The sequence below is a fragment of the Prunus persica genome, chromosome G8 (genome assembly GCF_000346465.2).
Source record: "Prunus persica cultivar Lovell chromosome G8, Prunus_persica_NCBIv2, whole genome shotgun sequence".
NCBI classification, from domain to species: Eukaryota; Viridiplantae; Streptophyta; class Magnoliopsida; order Rosales; family Rosaceae; genus Prunus; species Prunus persica.
In genome coordinates, this window is record NC_034016.1 from 19,507,908 (window position 1) to 19,528,710 (window position 20,803).

Sequence of the window (20,803 nt, forward strand, 5' to 3'; positions counted from 1 at the left end):
TTACCATATCTTAAATTAGAACGGATAAAACAAAAGATAAGAAGTTCAATTTAGGGATGCATGTATCGTGATGACCTTGTTGGGATACCTGTAGGAAATCCTATCTTTGTATGATCGGTGTGTCTGGCTTTTTCTCCTTCAACCACTAAATGGGCCTTCCTCAATTTTATCTTTTAATTTTCCTTATATTTGAATTCTCTCTGCATCACTTTCCCTGATTTGAGTTTGAATGAATTAGCCCATGTACCTCATTCAACTACATAATGGAATAGGGTTTCTATCTATTTTTCCCAGGTAAGCAGATTCTTCAACTCAAATCCCAAATGTTTCAATCTTTATTTTCTTAGTTTTCACCCAAATTGAATTGGGTTTCTTCAATTTTTTAGAATTTCAATACACAATTACCGAATTCCAGTTTCAATTCCAAGTAAGCACGTATGAACTCGCTTGGTCTTTGGAGTTTTTTAAATCTTTTTCATTGTCAAATAAAAGGAAATAACAGAGTTTTTGGAGTAGGGTTTTTTGTTTATGTTTGATTAGAGTTGAATATGGTGAGTAGGGTGTACTTACTAAAATTACATTTGCTTCACAATTCAAAATATCCTTTTTGGTCATTTTATATTAGGATAAATTAGTAATTCAATAAATAGTTTGATAGTATGGTGTACTCAGTTGATTTTATGGTTCGTTTGGCAGCACTCTAAATATATCAATACTTACTAGAGAGATGCATCAGATAATATAAAAAATCTTAATCCTTAAAACAAATCGGAGGGAAGTTATCAAACTTATAAGTCGCATAATATATTATATGAATAATAATGAAAAGTCACCCACCCTAAAGAAGTTTTGAAAATTACAGGATTTGAAGACTAAGTAGTAAATTTAAATGAATTATTATTACTTGGTCAAACAATACGGCAAATTATAATTAGTAATCTCCACCTAACATATCTTGGAGCCCAAGCAGGTTTGAATTGCACTCAATCAGGTATATATATATATACCCACCAGAGTAAGAAGATGAACACAAAATAAACCAATATGGAGGAAGTCAAGGTACTAGGGTTCTGGGCAAGTCCATATCCTTACAGGGTTATGTGGGCTCTGAAACTCAAGGGTGTTGAATATGAATATGTAGAAGAAGACATATTCAATAAGAGTGATTTGCTTCTTCAGAGTAACCCAGTGCATAAGATGGTTCCAGTGTTTTTTCATGGTGGAAAAATAATTGCAGAGTCCACTGTTATTCTTGAGTACATCGAAGAGACGTGGCCTGAGAACCCTCTGCTACCAAATGACCCTTATGCAAGGGCCATGGCTCGGTTTTGGACCAAGTTCGGAGATGACAAGGTAATCAAATCTCCCTAATCTTTTGGCTTGTTCTCCTCGATTCATATGAAATGTTACCTTTTCACTGACTGGTTCTTTTGTGTAAGTTAGAGGCAAAACTTTTTGGGATTCCTTAAAAAAACTGGAGATGAGCAAGCAAAAGCAGCAAAAGAGGCCCAAGAACTTCTGACAATCTTAGAACAGCATGGCCTTGGGGAGAAAAAGTTTTTCGATGGCAACAAGGTCGGGATGACAGACTTAGCCTTTGGATGGATAGCATTCTGGCTTGAGGCCATCGAAGAAGCAGCTGGTGTACAAGTAATGGAAGTCAATAGCTTCCCTCGCTTACAGGCATGGATTAAAAATTTCAAGGAAGTTCCTGTGATTAAAGGAAATCATCCTGATAAGAGCCGCCTGTTAGCTTATTTGAAACAACTAAGGGAGGTATATGCCAAGCCAGCAACTTCTTGATATCCAAGTCTTAATATTTCCAAGTATACCACATGAACCCAATAAGAATAAAGGTTAAAAAATAAATAAAAGTAATAAGATTCTACATTCCAATAAGAGAATAGTTCCAACAACATCTAGATACCTTTGAAACTCTGCATAAGCTTCACAAACCCTTCATTAACTGCCAAATCATAAAGGTTTATGAAAACGAATTAGCCTTCACAATATATTTTCTCTAATCATTGCAATTTGTCGAGGCAGAAATGGGGCGTATGTTCTTTCAACTCATAGACTGCAAGGAGACAGGTTCTGTAAGTGAATACATGCTGGGTTGTGGGGCTAGCTTTGTGCGTTTTTAGCCTTAGCTTCTGACAGCAAAGGTTCAAGTTCACCTTTTCGGTATAGCTTCACAGTATCTGCATATCAGAATAAAGAGCAACATTAGAATTAAAATATTTTCCCTTTGTTCAACTTCTTTTTTAATCTTTTCACTTTGTGTCACCAGAGATTTTATAACTAGCTAGCAGCACCAACACGAAGATACACAATTTTTTATTCAGAAAGGGAAGAGTTCTTTGTACTGCATATTTGCTTGTTTATTGAACTTTTGCGTGCACATTGGTCATGTATGTTTTTATGAGTATTATAATCCTTAGACCCTACATGGAGTTGAACCCTAAACTTTCCACTCCCTTTTAACTCAACAAAGTTTTGCTAAAAAACCAGTGCTATAAAAGATAAAAACATTCATGTAAGAATGTCATACCTGTACAACCACCAATGTGTTTCCCCGCTGCATGAAAGGAACAAACGTGTGAGCTTCTAGTATCATTAAAGAGCCAATAAGATAAAAATTAAAATATGACTACTTATAATGTACTTCGAAAACATTAGTTGGTAATATCATTCTTCAGATAGTGCCTATCAGTTAATAAAGAATTTAACTAGAGTAACATAGAAGCCTGATAAGACAATCAGCCACTGTTGAGAAATCGCACTAAGGATAGAACTAGTATAAAGTCAAAATCTGGAAAACAGCAAACATTTTTTTCTTCTTCTACTAGCACTTTACTATATTGCCTAATCTTACATTTATAACCATTTCGATATTTAGAAGTAACAGCTTCTACAGTAATAAAGTAAAACAGTGTTGGTTGTATGTCTCACACCTTTACACTGTTGACCATTAACAGGGAGCGAGGGATAGAGAAATAAAATCACATTTTTCAAGAAATGACTCCATGAGATCTCCAAACTGTTAAAGAATCCAAGAAGTTTCATTTATATTCCAGCATTTTCTCAGTAACCAAACAGAGTGAGAAAAAAAAGACAGCAAAAGAGAGTTCAGGGGTTTCTTTAGTCTTTACTTACTTTTGTATGCAGCCTTGGAGGATGAGATTGAGTGTTTGAAAAAACAACTAAGAAGGGAATATAGCCTTGAGATTGAGTTTGGAGAAAAGAATGAAAAACAGGAACATTTGTGTTTGAGAAGAGAATGGAAAAAAAGGATTCAGCAAGTCACCTTTTGGTTAACTTTTCAAACTTTTAATAAAATAAAATAAAAAACTACCCCCAACCACATATGTATAATATCTAGACTTGATTTTAGATTTGGCGGTGAAGACAAACAATTTGTTGATCAAAGAGTATGTTATTTATCAACAACGGATACTTCCCGTATATACTTATTGAATTTATTGTTGCACTTATCAAATGACACACTCAACGAACTACAGTTCCTAACGAGTATCAAGGACAATTAAATTTGTATAAAAATTGCAATAAACATCATGTTGAGATACTATATAGAAGAAATACTTGTACTAAGCTACCCAGAGCTGCGGCCTAGGGTAGCCTAAATGGGGGTTCGCCCTTGGATCCATCATGTGTATATTAATGCAGGTCTCATCATTTGAGCAGAGAAAAACATAATTGAGATGGTTTAGGTTAACCACTAAGAATCACAAAGAGTGTTTCTTACCAATAAAAACATTCGGGACAGTATGCTGTCCTGTAAGCCTCTCCAATACCTTTTGCAGCTGTGGCCCTTGGGGACCTGAAAGAGAGAAATGGCTTTCGAATTTAAGCATAATTCGATCAAGTCTAAAGACAAAAGTGATAAAACAGAGTAGGAATCAAACAATACTTCTCAACATTCAAACTAAGCCAAACAGAAACATACCCTATCAAATTGGGGAGAAAACAAAAAACCTATGAATTTTGTGTACAAAAGCACACTTCTTTTCTTAATTCTAGAAACATATTATCTCGAACATTGCACAAGCTAGAAACTTTCTGTTTCATAAGGTGAATGGAGCTCAACAATTTGTTCGTTTGTATGCATAATCAGCTTCAAATTTTCCATTCAAACTGTTCTACTACATCTGGGGCACAGAAAACTGAGGCTAAATTATCAAATTACATTAAATCTAAAAGGACATAACTGGACACTCGAGAATTCAAGCAAGCAAAGACTTAGAATGCATTTTCATCCATCAAGCACCTAAACTGAAATTTGATAACAAAAACAAAGTTGCATATTGTTGGCATTTTATGGAGAGCAAGAAAGCATACCAAGTTCATCCAATTCAATGACCATCGGCTCCACACCAAGCCTTTTGAACAACGATTTCACCTCAGAGGAGTACCTTCAACCCAATTTCCAACAAACCCATTTCAAATTTCTCAAAAAGAAACCAAATTGACAAAACAATCAACATGAAAATTGAAAATTTACGAAACCCAATAGTAATGGGGATTTGATGAGATGTATGTACTCACGAACACCACGTTTTGGAATAGACAACAACTGGGTTCTCATCCACCGTCTTCTTCACGCTCTCTTCGAGCCGAGAACCAAAAGAGGAAGCCATGGCCTTAACAGAGAAGGATCTCCATCTTCTTGAGCCATTGATGCTGAAAAGGCTTATGCTTGAGCTGCCTCTTGGGCTGCAATTGTTGCTCAAAGGAGCAGAGCAAATGGAGGACTTGTTCGTAGAAGAAAGAATGCGAGCAGAATTTAGAGAAACAGATGTGAAATTGGTGAGGTTATTCGAGACTGCCATTGTTGCTGTCTCGCTTCAGCTTTCTTGGAGCTTTTTGTTTATTTTTGTTTTTGTTTGGGCAAATCCCTTGCTTTGCTTGCTTGATTCTCCTTCCTTTTTGGCTTTTTCTTGTTTGGGTTTTTGACTATTAGTTTTCAGGTTCTTTGATATTCACTCACAGATGATGAGTGAAAACAGGAACTGGGTTGCGCCATTGGTTTAAGTTTAAGCCTTTGGCAGTTGGACTACATTTGTGGAAGTTTCACAAAGCCACAGAAGCCAAGCATTTCATATCCTGCAGTTGGCTATGGGCTGATGGGCCTTCAAAGATGAAAGATTGGTTTTTTTTTTTTTTTTTTGGGGTAAAAAAGATTGGGTTTAAGTTGTGTATCTTGATCACAATCTGGGCCTAGTTGGCTATCATCACCAATGATAGTTATCTTAGGCTTCCTTTTCCTACAAAGAATGGATACTTGGGTATTTTTTAGTAAAAAGAAATCACAGATTATAATCAATGATCGTTTTTGTGTTTTACAATCCAGTATTCCTTTTCATTTTAAGCCACAGATCATAACCATTTTGGTTGTACAATGATAGCAGGTTTTGTCTCCTCAATATATATGATGAAACATGATCTCAGCTACTGCATTTCTATAGACTCTTCAAACCAGCTGTGATATATTGTATGTTCTTTGAGGACACAATAGGGAACGTACCTATTTCCCACATTTCTTTTTCCCTTCATTGCAGCTTCATCAGATATACATGCATATATCTCAGGCCAAAACTTGAGTAATGATCATAGCACATTTATGAATTCTGTTTCTATGTCAGGCAAGACTTGTTGCATGCTCAGTCTCATTGCTGTCTGGTTTCAGGTTTTGGTTGCAATGGATCCATATAGACACAACCTTAATTATGAACAGGCAGTTTATGTCCCACATTGGACAAGATAAAAGAAAAGGATGGGCTGCCAACTCAGGGTGTCAAGTAAGAGGTTACAACCTGAGTTGAAGAAGCTTGAGTTTGTCTATCCAACCTGGATATACTCATAAGAATCTTTGCTGTTTACCTCCATGCGTTTAATACATGTTTCTGAATGCTGGACTTTGATCTCTCTAAGTTAAGTGTAGTCAAAATCAAGTTTCTTGAATTATTTGTCATCTGAAGAATAGATAAACTTGGAGGAGTCTCCATTGATAATCTATATATATAAAGCAAAAAGCTGAGAATGGTGAAACATTCAAAATACCAGAAAATGCCCTTGGTTAATGCAAACATTAAGAATTAAAATTATTAATTAAATGAGGATAATATGGTAAATTCACAATTTTTCATATTAAAAAAATTAAAATTAAAAGAAAATTCAAATAATGGATCCTATTTTTATGGAACACAACTATCCATTATCTTTTTTCATTCTAAAATAAAATAAAATATTTTTAAAAAAAAACCTCTCGCAGGCGCATAAGCGCATGCAGAGAGGCTAGTGTCAAGAATAATTTTGAATAACCATAGTAGTTTGGGTTGATTAAAGCAAATGATATAAGAGGAATTAGGACTCGTTTGGGAGTGATTCTAGATAAGTCAATATCCAGCAGCACTCCCAAATGAGAACTAAAAATCGCTTACTTAAAGTGATTATATGGAAAAACACGTGAGAGCTGCTTCTCCCCATAATTGATTCTGGCCCTCCCAAAATCACTTCCAAAACGCCTTAGTATGAAATATCTGAATTGAATTAAAAGAAAAGTTTATTGTGATTGTGGGAAAGGAAAGCATGGGATGAACGAAATATGGAAGGGTATCTGTCTGAGTGTGTGACAGCATCCTACAAACACAACGTACCATCCAGCAAACGATTGCACCAGTCAATTCAATTGTACTTAAAAAGAGTACTAAAACAGTTGATGCAGCTGGACACAGACACTGCAGCTTAATTTTCTGCCTGTTCATAGTTGATACTGATTTATCAGAAAGCTTATAGCCCAAACAAAATGTTGCATTTCCTGTGATACTTCTTTTACTTTAGGATGCAGATCCTACGGATTATCCTTTTAGGTCCACCAACTCAGCCTGCAATAGACACAACATGTGAAGGGGCAAATTCTGATTTTACAAGCTCCAATGGTTTGTGCAAGCAGAAGAAAAATGGGCCCTTGGCCCCTTCAAGTGAAGGGATTGTGGCAATGAAGAAATGTGGCCATCCCATGTGTTATTTTAGTGTTACTGGCAGAAAATGTCTCTTGGCAGAAGAACAGAGAGAAGAGGACAAACTGCAGCTGTTATCCGCAGTCAGGTTTTTGAGGAAAGCTCATACTGTTTTTGACTCAATGGATATTGCTCTGTGTGTCCCATGTTTTCTTTTCCAAATATTTTTGCTCATTTTAATTCTTATGGTGGGCTTTCATGTGCTACTTTGCAGTGCAGCAGAATGCAAAAGTTATTAAAAATCTATTATGTTGATGTGCTTCAGTCATATTATTTAGAAAGTTAAAGATTTCAAAACATCTGACAGAAAAACAAAAACAAAAAGTATGGATTCCTCTTCCATGTTAATTAATTTTAAGGTTAGAGCCCGGTTTGGTGTAGAGATACTCACCTAATCCTCTAGGTCAGAGCCCGATTTTTATACTTGTTTCATCCTTCATCAATAATAAAACACTATCACCTTTGAGTCCAACAACCAAAAAAAAATTAAAATTTAAGGTCTACCTAAATCCAAATAACACATACAATGTCAACTTCGATACTAAACTTGAGAATTTTTTTCTTTTGGTAGCATTTTTGGCAGTTTAACTAAGCCTGTAATCTGGATAATATCTTGTCTTTGTGCAGAAAACAGGTAATTTGGTGTCTGATCTGACAGTGCAACATGTTTCTATTTATGAAAATTATCCAATAATCTGTCTTTTGTTCATTGAATCAGTTGCATTCAATGGGGATGATATAAGTAAGAACTAAATAAGGCACATGGATATCTAATTCCAAAGAAGTTTGTTGTCCCCTCCATGTAGATTGATTCATTCACATTTAATGAGGTTGGGATTTCTCTTGGCCAGAATGATGAAGCATAGAATGTGTAGGAACTAAATAAGGCATGAGAATGTGATAGTTGGATACCTATTTCACTGAAAACAAACTATATGTGTGTGGCTGCTGATACAAAGTTTTTTTTGTGGATGAAAGGAACTTGAGTAGTTTTCTCAAGTCTAGAAAAGTATTTTGTGCCAGTTTTCCTTTATAACTTCTTAGTCACAATCACACTTAAATGAACTAATAATCTCCTAATCTGCTGCCTAAACACCACAGGCATATCTGTTCAGCTTGCTTTACTTTCTGCTAATAGAATTATATGCATCATGCCCCTTTGCCTTTTTCTCCATGTTGAGCAATTTAAAATTGTCATTGGCACAGTTGCAAGAAGGTCTTGAGCTCCTTTACATAATCAAATGTGTTAAACAACTGAATACTACATAACATTACAAAATCAGTTCAAAAGTTTTGAAGTGTATACATTCCTCTCTAGATACCCTTTACAGAGAAGATTTAACTGTAATTTTCATGGAGGGCTTTGTGGCTCTATCCATGTGCAAGGCAACAGAAGCTTAAAGATTGATATTTTATTTGAGCATATAATTAAGTTGGTCAACCTCAAGATAATAGTATTAAAGACTGGTGATCTGTAGACATATTGGAATTTGGCTAATTCTCAAGAGAGAGAAAACAAGGTGGTGGGTATGGCGGAGTTGAGTTGCACTGTCCTAGATGGGTCCTACCCATCTTATGATATAGATGCTTATGGCAAGTTGACAATCTGAAACACTGAATTAGTGGGCTGCCCTTTTCTTTAATGGGTTTTGGGAAACATTGGTGTAAGCTTAAGCAATAATCTTCTTAGAGCTATATTACTTCAAGTAGCTCTTAGCTAACAATGAGGAACCTTTGCACATGAAAATCCCTCTAAAATTAATGCAAGAGGGAGAGAAAGTGGGGAAGGAACTTGTTAATTTAACACTTGAAATTAAACCATGGAGATTCTTAATTATACTTAAATTTAAAGAGTATGTGCTAAATGGGGATTTTTTGATCTTTGAAGTAAATTAATCGGGCTTTTGTGAAAAGTTGTTGGTAAGTCGGATAGAAGGGTTAGTCGGGCGGTTTGCGAGAATAATAAAACCGAAATTGAATTGGAAACCCTGTCATTTAACTTTTTCATTGGATTAATATGATACAAAAAACCAAAAAAAACCTGTATGGAACTTCAGAAAAAATAAAAGAAGAAGAAGAAGCCTCATCATCCTCAAATTACAAAATGCCCAAACATTTTCAAAACTTGGGCCTTTGGAGAGGGCTCTGTCTATGTGCTATCTGTTTGTTTCTTTTCTTTGCATATACAGTATTTTTTTTTTTTTCAGTTTTTTTTTTTTTTTTGTTACACCATGGAGTTAATTAACCCCAACTAAACACTGAAGTCAATGGACGGTCAATCTGAATGAATGGGCATATTTAGAACTGGGAAATGCATCTTCTATGGCAAGCTGTGGTTCTCTTTTTTATCTGCTTGGTTTCTCCTTTCCAGACCTTGCCAATATCTTGTGCAATTCTCATGGCATCAGATGATGCACCAGAGAGCCCCCTCCTTGTGAACCCAACTGCATAGAGCCCAGCATTTCCTTTCCAGCCATGTGGGAATGGCTGCTTTGGGAATCCATTCTTAGAGAAGAAATCACCTTCCTGTTAACATAATAGCAAAAAATAGATTAGACTCTAAACAAAAATACCAAATAATATTCTATACAATACATTTTTAATCGCCTATACAACCGGTGTATGCAGTGCGCCTCTCACAATAACTGGTCAAGTGACAAGTACGTGTGAGGCCCCGTTTGTATACAACAGTTGTAGGGAAGGCTTTTCTCCAAAAGTAACAGAGGATTTTCATTTTGTAAATGTTCTCACCTGAAGCCAAGAAGGGACATTGCTGCGGTAGCCAGTAGCTAGAACAACTGAATCAATATCAAGCCTTTCGCCATTGACAAGCTCAACTTGGCCACTTGAGAACCTCTTGATTCCAGGAACCACTTTAATACCACCAGACTTAATTTTATCCAGCGCTCCAATGTCCAAAACAGGGGTCTTCCCCTCCATGTTCTTGAGCTCCATTGGTCCCACAGAAGGCCTGTTCAGTCCATATTTCTCAATGCTTCCTAAAATCAACCATGAGAACAGTAAGAGGAGCTTGTCAGCCAACCAAATGGGCAGCCATTTCAGCAACAGAACAGCCAATTCGAATGTCGATTTTCCAAACATTTCTCTAGGCAAGACATGAACCTGTACAGCAAAGACAGAGCAAAACTTATCAGAACCCCATAATAGATTAAAACCCATCAAAGGAAATGAGCTAAAAAGTTGTATTATATCAAACACTTACCGAGCTTCTAACCACCATTGATGGCAAGGCATTGTGGTTGCAGAGGTCAAGAGAGAGTTCCATGCCTGAATTTCCACAGCCAACAACAAGAACTTTCTTTCCTCTGAAACTTTCTCCAGACTTGTACTCACAAGCGTGCACAACTTTGCCTCCAAAATCCGACAAGCCATCGAATTCCGGCACGACACACTCTGCATTTTCGCCGGTGGCCACTATGAGCCACCTGCAAATGTACTCCACCTCGGACCGGGTCGACTCGGTTGAGGTAACGGTCTTCACCCGCCAGAAACCGCTTGTCTCATCGTACCTTGCAGACTGGACGCAAGAATTGAACTTTGGGTTGATCTCAAAGTGTTTGGCGTATGATTCAAGGTAGTCAATGAATTGTTTCTTTGTTGGGTACTCAGGGAAGTCTTCAGGGAATGGAAGCTTGGGGAGTTGGCAAAATGCCTTGGGAAGGTGAAGCTTAAGCCTGTCATAGGTGCGTTTTTGCCATAGGGATGCTATGCATTCAGCTCTTTCAAGCACCACAAAGGGCACTCCTTGGTCTCTGAGGCAAGCCGCCGTTGCTAGTCCTGATGGTCCGGCCCCAACTATGACTGGGCCATTGACCATGATACAACGGCGAGCGAAGGAATCTTTATAATCCACTAGACGAAACATGTACTCCATGTTGATGATCAAAGAAGTAGACTTTAAAAGTGTGAGTTTTTTGTTTATTTGTGGGAGAGTAATGGGATTGAAGCACAAAACAATTTGGGATTGTTTTGGAAGTGATTGTTGTTGCAATAGATCAAAGATCTATGAGAAGGTTTTGGTTGTTGATGTTTTTTTGAAGTGTTTGCAAATGAAGAACTTTGTTGAGAGAATAGTGAGTTTGGTTTGGAGGGGGAGAGGGTGCTTAAATAGATGAGAGAGGTGCTGTGATAGGAGTGTGGGGAGTTAAATGCCTCTGAGAGTTCACTTTCAAGTCATAAGCTTTGGGCTGCCTTTTGCTTTATTTTATTATTATTATTTTAATTATTTTATTTTAATAATCACACAATATTTTCTCAACATTATATTATTAGATCTTATTTTTGCAATTATTTTATTGGATTATTCTTTTCTTGGAAAGTTTTCATCAAGATGAAGCTCTCTTTTTTCTTTTTTCTTTTTTTTTTGAAGAATTGATTGTTGTTGTGTGTGAAATAAGAGAGGAGGGGAATATGCTTCAATCACCCAAGGAGGCATGCATTTATATAAAGAAAATACTTCGTTCTTTACCAAGTAAGTAAAAGCTTATATATTCATGTTAATAACACTGTGACATGTGTGCAGAAATTTAATGAATTATTTTTATATATGTATTAAATTGTGATTCATATGAAGAAAGAGTATCTCTTTACCGATAAGTCTTCGAATTATAAATGAGTCACATTAAAATAAAATTGGAATTATAGATATCAAAATAATGCAATTGTGAGTATTTGTTCATAATTCATCGTATATATACACAAAATTGAGAGAGAGAGAGAGAGAGAGAGAGAGAGAGAGAGAGAGAGAGAGAGAGAGAGAGAGAGGATGTTGGGAAAGGAACGTCATCCTCAACTGATTTAATTTGGCCCACAATTGAAAAAAATAATTGAAAAATGAAAAGAGGAAAAAAAATCTCAAGAAGTCGATGCCTAAGTGGCAGGATGCTGACTGGGAGGCACGAGCACTGTGCCCACGTGGAGTGGAGGAGCCAACTTGCTGTTGGGGGCTCACTTAAGGAGGAAACTGGACCCCCTCCGCCATTGCAAGTTTCCGTGCATTGGGATCGCGACTGGTAAAGCTGTGTTCGGCCCACAAAGCCCATCCCGCCAACGTTCTCCACACCACGCTAGCGCCTTCCCTGGCCCCACATTTGTCCAACTCATTTGTTAGCTATGCTCTATGATATTATTTGCTTTCCTTTTTTCTTTTTAAATACAAACGACAAATGATAGTTTAAACACACTACAAAGTTGTTATGAGAATTCAAACTTAAGATTACTAGTTTATAAGTTAAGGTCCTTTTTTTATTGGGTTAGATTCCGTTGCCTTTTTCTTTTTTCTTTTACTGATGAAGTAAGTGATGATACCTTTGTCCAATTTAGTACGAGAGACACCAACTTATCAATTTCTTTTTGCAAATGATATCTTGTTTTCATTTGTTCATGTTTGAATACACCCTTTTATTTATTAAAAATAAATAAATTGTCACGTCAATTGGCTAATAATCAAAAGTTGGGAAGGAGTTTATGGCTCCAGTATTATTGACTAATTTATTATACGAAATTTATCATGACGTATATATTCTATTGATTATTTATTCTAGTGACATTCAACGTTTACTTTATAAGAGAAAATTCTAAATTCAAATATATCATGAACGAATTTGTTATTAAATAAATAAAAATTGTCATGATACATTCGTTGTTCTCTAACTTTTACTTCCTCATTTCTACTTGATTTATTTTCCTTGTTCATTAACTTCCATTTCTATATTGGTTTGTATCGTTACAACCAAAAAAAGAAGAGACCCTAATTTTGGGATTTTCTTTTGCACTTGGTTATATCAAACATCTAAACTAAAAATAATGCTTGAAAATTAACTATTGTTTAGTAATTGCATATGTTAAATACAAATGAAAAGGCTTGTTTTCATTAGCAATGCATACAATTTGAGAATAAGATATTCGCATATCATACCATATTGGTTTTTTTTTATTTTTTATAATAAGTTTTGAAATTATACATTTAGGGTTTATTTGGTAGAGAGGATTAGAGTAGATTAGATTAGTAAAATGCCTATATTTTATGTGCATTCAAGGATAATATATGGACTATCTGTAAGATGTTGATGACTAAAACTTATCCCTCTTAATCTCCTTGAAAATAGTGAGAGATAAGTTTTAGTCATCAACCTCTTATAAATAGTCCTCCTTCATCTTCAAAGTTAGACAATAATATCAATATTATGTTTTGATTGACTCTACTACCTTATACCGGTGAAACCTTCCCACAAATTAGTTTAAAAAATTGAGTTGTAACCTACTTTTATAGGTAGAAAGCGCACTCGCACCTATCTCATATATAAAAATAGTTACTTTCTCTAACACCTTTGGGAAATTAAATCCAATGCTTGTCAAATAAAATGAACCACGATGTTCTAGCCAGCTAGCCTTAAAGATCGCATGAATCTAGCTAGCTACATTTTACTATGTTATTTGATAAAACCTAGAGGCTTGTTCATGGTACGGGGAAGGGTGGGAAATTCATTTCATGTTCTACTTTCGGTATCAATTGATTGAATAGAACCCATGTTGACACGCGTCCCCTGGCTAAAGCTAAGCTAGAAAGTGAATTCTTAGAGGTTTTCTAATGAAGTTGATTATGGCGGTGATTATACCTAGGTTTGCCTTTTAGGGTTTTGTATAATAACCTTATAACTTGTGTGAGATGGGTTAGCTAGGGCCTGTCAAAGTACAACTTTGTGGCTAGTTTTGAGTTGGAAAATCATTGGTCTGCCCCACAGCCACCCACCCCCACTTGTAGCTCTGAGTATGAAATATATAGATATATTCATAGGGAGAGGAGAGGGAAGCATGTGCATGAAGCCTTGAATTCCATGAGAGTCTCTCCTTTTCATGAAAGGTTTTGGAGATATCAGCTTGGCACTTCTGAGAATTTACATATTAAATTGGTTTTGAAATGAGTATTTTCATCATCACCATCAACAATATCTGAATAGCTGCTTTGCATGCTCGCTTTACCTCTAGAGAAACACTTTTGTGGAAGGAGAGGATAGTATTGTTTTGTTATTTTTGATTAATTATAGTATGTTAAGTATGATAATTTTTTTACTTGGTATATTATAATTGGTCGGGCCATTTCACACAAGGTTTTTTGCGACTTTCAAATCCAATATATGGGATGGTATTTAAAAATATAAAAAATAAAAAATACTTAGCTTTTTACATGTAAGGAGTCATTTTTTCTTTCAAATAAATCACAATCGGACATGTATACATAACCTTGTAATATTAGCAAGTTATTTTTAAGGAAGAAATATTTAGTATCTTACTTGTAAGGAGTCATTCTTTCTTGTAGATAAATCACAATATACATAAACTTTTTCTTTTGTATTTTTAGTGAGTTATTTATGCATATATATCAAACTGATTTATAAATGACTTTTTACGTATAAGGAGCCAAATAGTATCCAAAAAACAAAGCTCCAAATGCAACATACAAAGGTGATAGATATTAAGATATGTATGAGAGAGAATGAGTATAAATATACATGATTTTGTGTAGTGATATATATGATATCCCATGCATGATATGATAGGGATATGTGTTTTTTTGTTATCCCTATGGCTTGTATATTCTACCAGCCTTGCAATGCTCCACTGCCAGTCTGCCAGCTTGGTGGCTCATAATCTTATTAGGGATGCTTTCCACTTTTAGGATGGGGGTTTATTGTTTTCTAGCTTCTCTTTTCTTTTTCTCTTCTCTCATAGCGAGATCCCAGGGCTTTCTTCCATCGATGTATGCATGCATGCTTTTAGTTCTCTGTGTCTGTGGTCGGCGGGGACTTGCTAAGAAGCAAGCAAGCAAGCTCGTTTAATTAACATTGTGTATTGGGAAGAATATTCATCTTTTTAAGTGTTGATTAATTAATTAATTGTGGAAAAGTAGTTTTGTTCTTTTAAATAACGATAATGAGTTCCGGTCACGCGTAAGGAAAAGCACTTCCAAGAAAAGCGAAACTCATTAGGATATCACTGGCTTTCCTAGTTGTTGTTGTATATATATATATATATATATATATATATATATATATGCTAGCTAGCCTTGCTAGAAGCTCAGTTGCCAACTGAATTCTTCTCACCAAGCAGAAAGCTAACTCTATATATATCTTGGGGGATGGGAATGGCGGTGCCACAAGTGGTGGGCATGATACGTTTGGATTATATAGGTAGCTGCTACATAAATTTAACATGCAAAACAGATTAATTGGCTAAGGGTAAATGTTAGAGATCAAGGTTGCCTCATCACTTCCATATATACACATCTAGAAAGTAGAGCAAATTTATAAACAAACTGATAATAATCTTCACTCCAATAATATAGATGCTCTTATGTTGATTTTATTAATATTTATAAGATTTAGTGAGGGATTAAAATGAAGAGAGATTACATATATACGATATGTTTGAAGAATTAAAAAAAACGATAGTATTTTATTAATAAGATAAACAAAAATAAGTACAAAGCAACTAAAGTGTCGAATATAAATACAACTTTTTCAGTAACCAAACGCAATAACAAGTTGAATTGATCTAAAAAGAATTAATACGCATAAATTTCTTTAAATAAGATTATAACGGTCCTTTTTCTTTTCTCCTCATCATTTTCTACATAATTTGGGTAGTCTAAAAAGATGTCTTTACACTACTTTCATGGTCAACCAGAGCGACGGATTATATATAGAATTTCAATTTGGTATGAAAGGGAATATATATGATAAATTTAAAATGTAGTGTTAGGTACAATCCATGATTAAGAAAGGACACAAAAAAGATTACAATAGGTTGATTATAGTATATGTTTCTCTCTCTTTCTATGCATGTTCATTTCACTACAACTTTTTTTAAAAGCTCCATCTCATTATTGTTTGTAATTGAGTTGGCGACTAACCAATCATTAAAACAAACGTAAGGAGAATAATAACTCGCCTACCTGACAGATCAACGGCTCCAAATCCATCCTACTACTGATTTCTATCCAACGGTTAGGGTTAATTGGCTAGAGATATGCCCCAAATTGCCTCACATGACATGCACCACAAACTTAATTAAAATTTTCAAAGAATAAAAGAAAAAACAAAAGAAAATCTTTTATTAATTTATATATACACATAGGAACCTTGGAAAGATTTGAAAGATCTTCGTTTCAAAACCTCCTTATGTTTTGTTTCATGTGGCTCACTACATACAAGCAATATACCAAAATTACATTAAATTAATTATAGGAGGAATATATTTCGCATGTGGTTGGATTTCTTCTAGATATATATTCCAACATAAAATCTTAGTGATGATATGATTAGTACTAAGATACCACTCTTAAGTTTTGTTTAGGGTTTTGGTCAAGGCTAAACTTCATGACATTCTATTCGGTCAACATTTTTTTTCTTGGAAAAAAATGAAAATGCAAAGAGTAGTTCTTTTACATGAAATTGCATGTTGTCAGTCAAAGTTAACTTTAAATAATTAATGGTTCCTTTTTGTGCAACATGGCCGGCCAAAAAAACCAACCAAAAAAAAAACCTAACAAGTTTACCAATGATTTTTTATATAAATTTTGCAATTTAAGCCTCCTCATAATTGTAATTGTCTCTAATCACAAGAAAAGTCATAGTTAAGAAGGTACTTAAACTTCCAATTATTCCTTTTTTTTTATTATTTAACTTATACGTAATTGATTAATTCTTTTCCGTGCATCAAACAGAACCTTATTAGGCATTTTCGCCTATTCAGAATCCTAAAACACATTCTTAACTATTTAGATCATTGTAAACATTCCTTTTAATAAAATAAAATACGAAAACATTTGTAACGATGTTAACTTAGTAGAATGTAGCATGTGATGTGGCTCCCAAATTTGATAATTAAAGAAGAGTCCCAAATATAAAATATAATTAGAATGGCCCTAAACTCAGGATTACGCTGATCAAAATAGTAGTCACCCGGCAAGGATCCCAGCTCCCCAAATAATCAGCGTTGTGTTAATCACATGGTCGAGAACATGGACTAAATATTTCTTTAAATTAAATAATTATTGATCGCTTGAAAGTGGCTGACCTCATAAATTCCGGTGTGTGATCTCATTGTTTCTTCACATATCAATAGAATTTATAATATATAAAAAACCAAACCCCAAACCCCAAAAGAAAAATAAAAAATTCTCATTCCTCCATTTAAATATAAATTTAATATATTCGGTTGATGAGGTCGGTAAAACAGTTTGAATTAAGTCTCAAGTTATCTCCCTAATTAGTTATCCAAATACCATGCTAGGATCATTGCACCTGGCGCAACCAAAGCCCTGCATGTGGCATTCGACTTTCATATTTTTTTTATGTTAATTTTCTATTCGAGCCTTCTCTTAATCCTAGGTGCCGCCCCCTTCCGTTGTAATTATACCAAAAACCCCATCAAAATCCATACATAGATTTAGTCTCCCAAGTTCTAGAGAGAGAGAGAGAGGGAGTTCAGGTGAGGTTTTGATTAAAAAAATGGGATTAGAGGTGAAACATGTGGTAATTCTTAATGAGAGTGTTTGAATGTGTTTTTCTAGGTTATATAACCGAGTTCTATATGTACATGTCACATGGTTTTTGAAATTAATCATATAATTAACAAATTAGGCCGTAAGTATATATAGTTAAGTTAATATCCTTCCCACATTGTGGTACTTAATTGTCATGATTATTATTTTAATATATGACACTATAATTTGACTAATTCATACTTATTATAAAATAATCATCCCTAAAGCGAGAAAAACTTTCATACTCCCGTTGCATTGTGCATTTCTTCTCTATCTTTTCAATATCACTAATGCATTTCTTCTTTATCTTTTTAGTATCACTAATCAAAAGAGAAGAGATGCAACAAAGGCAGGGAATTATTACTCCTCTTGGGACACATTCTTCATCACTGTAGTTCCAAGAATTTTTAAACTTATATTTTCTATTAGAATCTCAAGGTTTCTCGAGAAAACCAAGTTTGCAGTTGGAACTTCAAGAACATGTCTACGTGCCCAACAAGAAAAATAATAATTTCGCTACGTGGGTGTTTTAGGTGCAATGAGATTCATGCACATATACACGTCAACCTCCATTGACGCAGTCCTCATGCTCCTCTCCTCTTCCAAAGCTGCAAGGACCCAATAATTCACATATATATAATGCCTCCTTCACATTTGTCCTCGAAAACTTAGCTACTGTAGATCAGAGCAGAATGTAGAGAAGAAACTAATTTAAAAAATTATTTGCTTATTTATTTATTTTGTATGAATGTTTCGTTTCATGCTTCAATATTAACATGCACATCTCCACATGTCATCAGGCATTATCTAAGGCCGGTCTCGACGTTTGGTTTTGGTTGCAACTATATAGAAATTGCAAATATATTAGCTATTAACTTTCTTTCTTGTGAATTCTTGACTCATAACTTCAATTCATGCAAAGAGGCTGAATTTCGATGGATGAATGAATTATGTCTGCGACTAGAATCTATTTATTTGTGTGACATTACTTGGTAAATACATTCTTTTATCAATTTTTTCATTTCAAAACTACCAATTAGGCCTAATGAAGGGAACTGAACGATAAAATAGAGGATATCACTGAGGATAGCGAACTCCTATGTTGATTATACCATATATATGCTTCATTATGTCGCAAACCTATTACTCGTTAGACATAATCAAAGGAGTTGAACGAGCAAATGGACGATATCGCTAAGGAACTTGCACCTGGTAAACTCATATGTTGATTAAACCATAAATATGCTTGATTACATAAATATACTTCTTAAAAAAAGTCACTGTGGGATGATCTTAGAAATTACATGTTTATAATTAGTTTAGTGGCTTGAGTCATGAGAACCACACTAATTCAATATCCATGTGATGTGACCCATCCTAGTTATAAACCATATCTAATGGGCATGACCCGATGGATTTTCCCATTTGGAAAGTCAAAACTTTATGAGGGAATATAGTTTTTTTAATATAAAAAAGAAAAGAAAAAAAAGATCAAAAATTAGAGGGTTGAGTCACTTGGGTTTTCTGTGGGGAAAGTCAACCATTTGTTTAATATTTGTGCTAACCAAACTTTGCAACCACCAATCTTTTTATTCATTTATTTATTTTTCTTCCACTCAATTCTTGATGAAAAATTAGAGAGAGCAATATAATTAAGTGGGTATTTAAAAAGTTAACTTTCTTCATTTTTGTAGAAAAAAAGTTAATTATGTTATAATTATGTAATTTTTTTTCACTAATTTATATTGAATGGGAAATTTTTTAAGGGAAATGTTGGAAAAGAAAAAAAAAAAGTTGCATTTTTGTTGTTGTTTCCAAATAATAATAATAATAATAAAAGAATGCAAATGAAATGCAGTGGGGAATAAGTCGGCGATTATAACTTTGAATATCTTGATTCTGGTTTGAACAAAATCATTTAAGCTCACTGCTTGTGTTAACTAACTTTATAACTACAATAACTGAAACCTTACTATAAAAATATAAAAATTATATTTCTGATCAACAGGTAGCTTAGGACTTCAATTAAGAACATGATCACCAAGGTTTACCAAAGCAAAACCCAAACGTGAGACCTTAAATGAGATAATTAGAGATTAGATTACCATATTACGTCATGGATGGAGGAGGGTTTGACCAGATAGAGAGAAGAGATCTGGATTCTTTCAAACACATGAGACCACATGGAACAGCCGATTATAACTTTAATGAGACCGTTAGTGAGAAATTAGTCAAATGACATGTGCAAACAGTCGGCCACCCATCACCTACAAAACCCTTCTTCTTCTTCTTTTTTTTGACCAACTAATAATAATCCCCATAATCCATATGATTATTGCTAATTTCTTCTTGTGGGAAACCATTATTTCTTAATCGGAAAATTAAACAAGTGCTTTTTGTAACAACCACTGCTACTAACAAAAGCATTTCGTGCTTAAAACCTTGATCGCTCTGCAGTTGATTGACAATTGTCCAAATAGCGGTTTGTCAGCTGTCAGATTCTTCATCAACTAGGACGACAGTTGGCTTCTTTTGTTAATGGCTTCGCTAATAGTAGCATGCTCCTCCTTAAGGTGCAAAACATGTACAACTAAAAATACCTTACTTTTTTCAATCAGTCATGTACGCATAAATGATTGTCAATTATAAGTAGTGGTGAAATTTATTATAAAGTTGAAATCAATTAGCAATTAGTAGTACTCGTTTGTATACAATAGCATTTACCTGACCTTTCTATTCCAACTGTAATTTTAAGTCCAAGTTAAATATAACCACATGAAGTGGTAATCCACCAATCCAACGGTCGGGGTATATATGGAGCCAACTTATATAATGAGGGGGAATGTGGGTGGTCTTCATGATAAGAATGGCTACCCTACCCTTATTCAAAACACTTCCAATGCACACCATAAACCTGAAACAAATATGATAAGATCGTAGCAAAGGTACGATCTTTGAAGAGAGTTTTCAAGGTGCATTTGATGTGCGATAAGGAAAGTGATGACTCACTCAGACTTCTCTCATTAGGTCCACATCATCAATTCATCTTCATCCCCAAGTAGGACAAATTTAGAGTACATTATTATTTATGACTGCGAATTTCATGACAATGATCACGTCGGCTACCTAGTTTTTTTGTTTGATTCAGACAATGAAATCTGTATTATTGTAGAGTCAAAGGATTTAAGAATGTACA

At 34.7% G+C, this 20,803-nt stretch overlaps 3 protein-coding genes across 3 annotated transcripts; 1 reads left to right on the plus strand and 2 right to left on the minus strand.

Annotated features, from left to right (window-relative positions):
* LOC18766654 (glutathione transferase GST 23) lies at positions 1,023-2,463 on the plus strand. Its single transcript, XM_007200125.2, has 3 exons — positions 1,023-1,353; positions 1,444-1,776; positions 2,047-2,463. Exons 1-3 carry the CDS (start codon positions 1,045-1,047, stop codon positions 2,074-2,076), a joined length of 672 nt encoding a protein of 223 aa, XP_007200187.2. The 5' UTR covers positions 1,023-1,044; the 3' UTR covers positions 2,077-2,463.
* Positions 1,781-5,070, minus strand: LOC18768459 (glutaredoxin-C5, chloroplastic). The gene is made up of 5 exons (XM_007201342.2): positions 4,567-5,070; positions 4,360-4,433; positions 3,767-3,841; positions 2,552-2,578; positions 1,781-2,201 (listed from the first exon to the last, which is right to left on the minus strand). The coding sequence occupies exons 1-5, from the start codon at positions 4,848-4,850 to the stop codon at positions 2,125-2,127; spliced, it is 537 nt and encodes a 178-aa protein (XP_007201404.1). The 5' UTR covers positions 4,851-5,070; the 3' UTR covers positions 1,781-2,124.
* On the minus strand, positions 8,953-11,777 carry LOC18767402 (probable indole-3-pyruvate monooxygenase YUCCA5). Its single transcript, XM_007201463.2, has 3 exons — positions 10,264-11,777; positions 9,792-10,163; positions 8,953-9,566 (listed from the first exon to the last, which is right to left on the minus strand). The coding sequence occupies exons 1-3, from the start codon at positions 10,933-10,935 to the stop codon at positions 9,339-9,341; spliced, it is 1,272 nt and encodes a 423-aa protein (XP_007201525.1). The 5' UTR covers positions 10,936-11,777; the 3' UTR covers positions 8,953-9,338.

Bases quoted from the DNA above. Each gene is read 5' to 3' on its own strand.
- LOC18766654 (XM_007200125.2), top strand. From the start codon at position 1,045: ATGGAGGAAGTCAAGGTACTAGGGTTCTGGGCAAGTCCATATCCTTAC. The intron at 1,354-1,443 runs GTAATCAAATCT...TGTGTAAGTTAG, and splicing joins CCAAGTTCGGAGATGACAAG to AGGCAAAACTTTTTGGGATT. The intron at 1,777-2,046 runs GTATATGCCAAG...TTGTCGAGGCAG, and splicing joins ATTTGAAACAACTAAGGGAG to AAATGGGGCGTATGTTCTTT.
- LOC18767402 (XM_007201463.2), bottom strand. From the start codon at position 10,935: ATGGAGTACATGTTTCGTCTAGTGGATTATAAAGATTCCTTCGCTCGC. The intron at 10,164-10,263 runs GTAAGTGTTTGA...TTTGCTGTACAG, and splicing joins CAATGGTGGTTAGAAGCTCG to GTTCATGTCTTGCCTAGAGA. The intron at 9,567-9,791 runs GTGAGAACATTT...TTATGTTAACAG, and splicing joins ATGTCCCTTCTTGGCTTCAG to GAAGGTGATTTCTTCTCTAA.
- LOC18768459 (XM_007201342.2), bottom strand. From the start codon at position 4,850: ATGGCAGTCTCGAATAACCTCACCAATTTCACATCTGTTTCTCTAAAT. The intron at 4,434-4,566 runs GTGAGTACATAC...ATTGGGTTGAAG, and splicing joins TATTCCAAAACGTGGTGTTC to GTACTCCTCTGAGGTGAAAT. The intron at 3,842-4,359 runs GTATGCTTTCTT...TCTCTCTTTCAG, and splicing joins CATTGAATTGGATGAACTTG to GTCCCCAAGGGCCACAGCTG.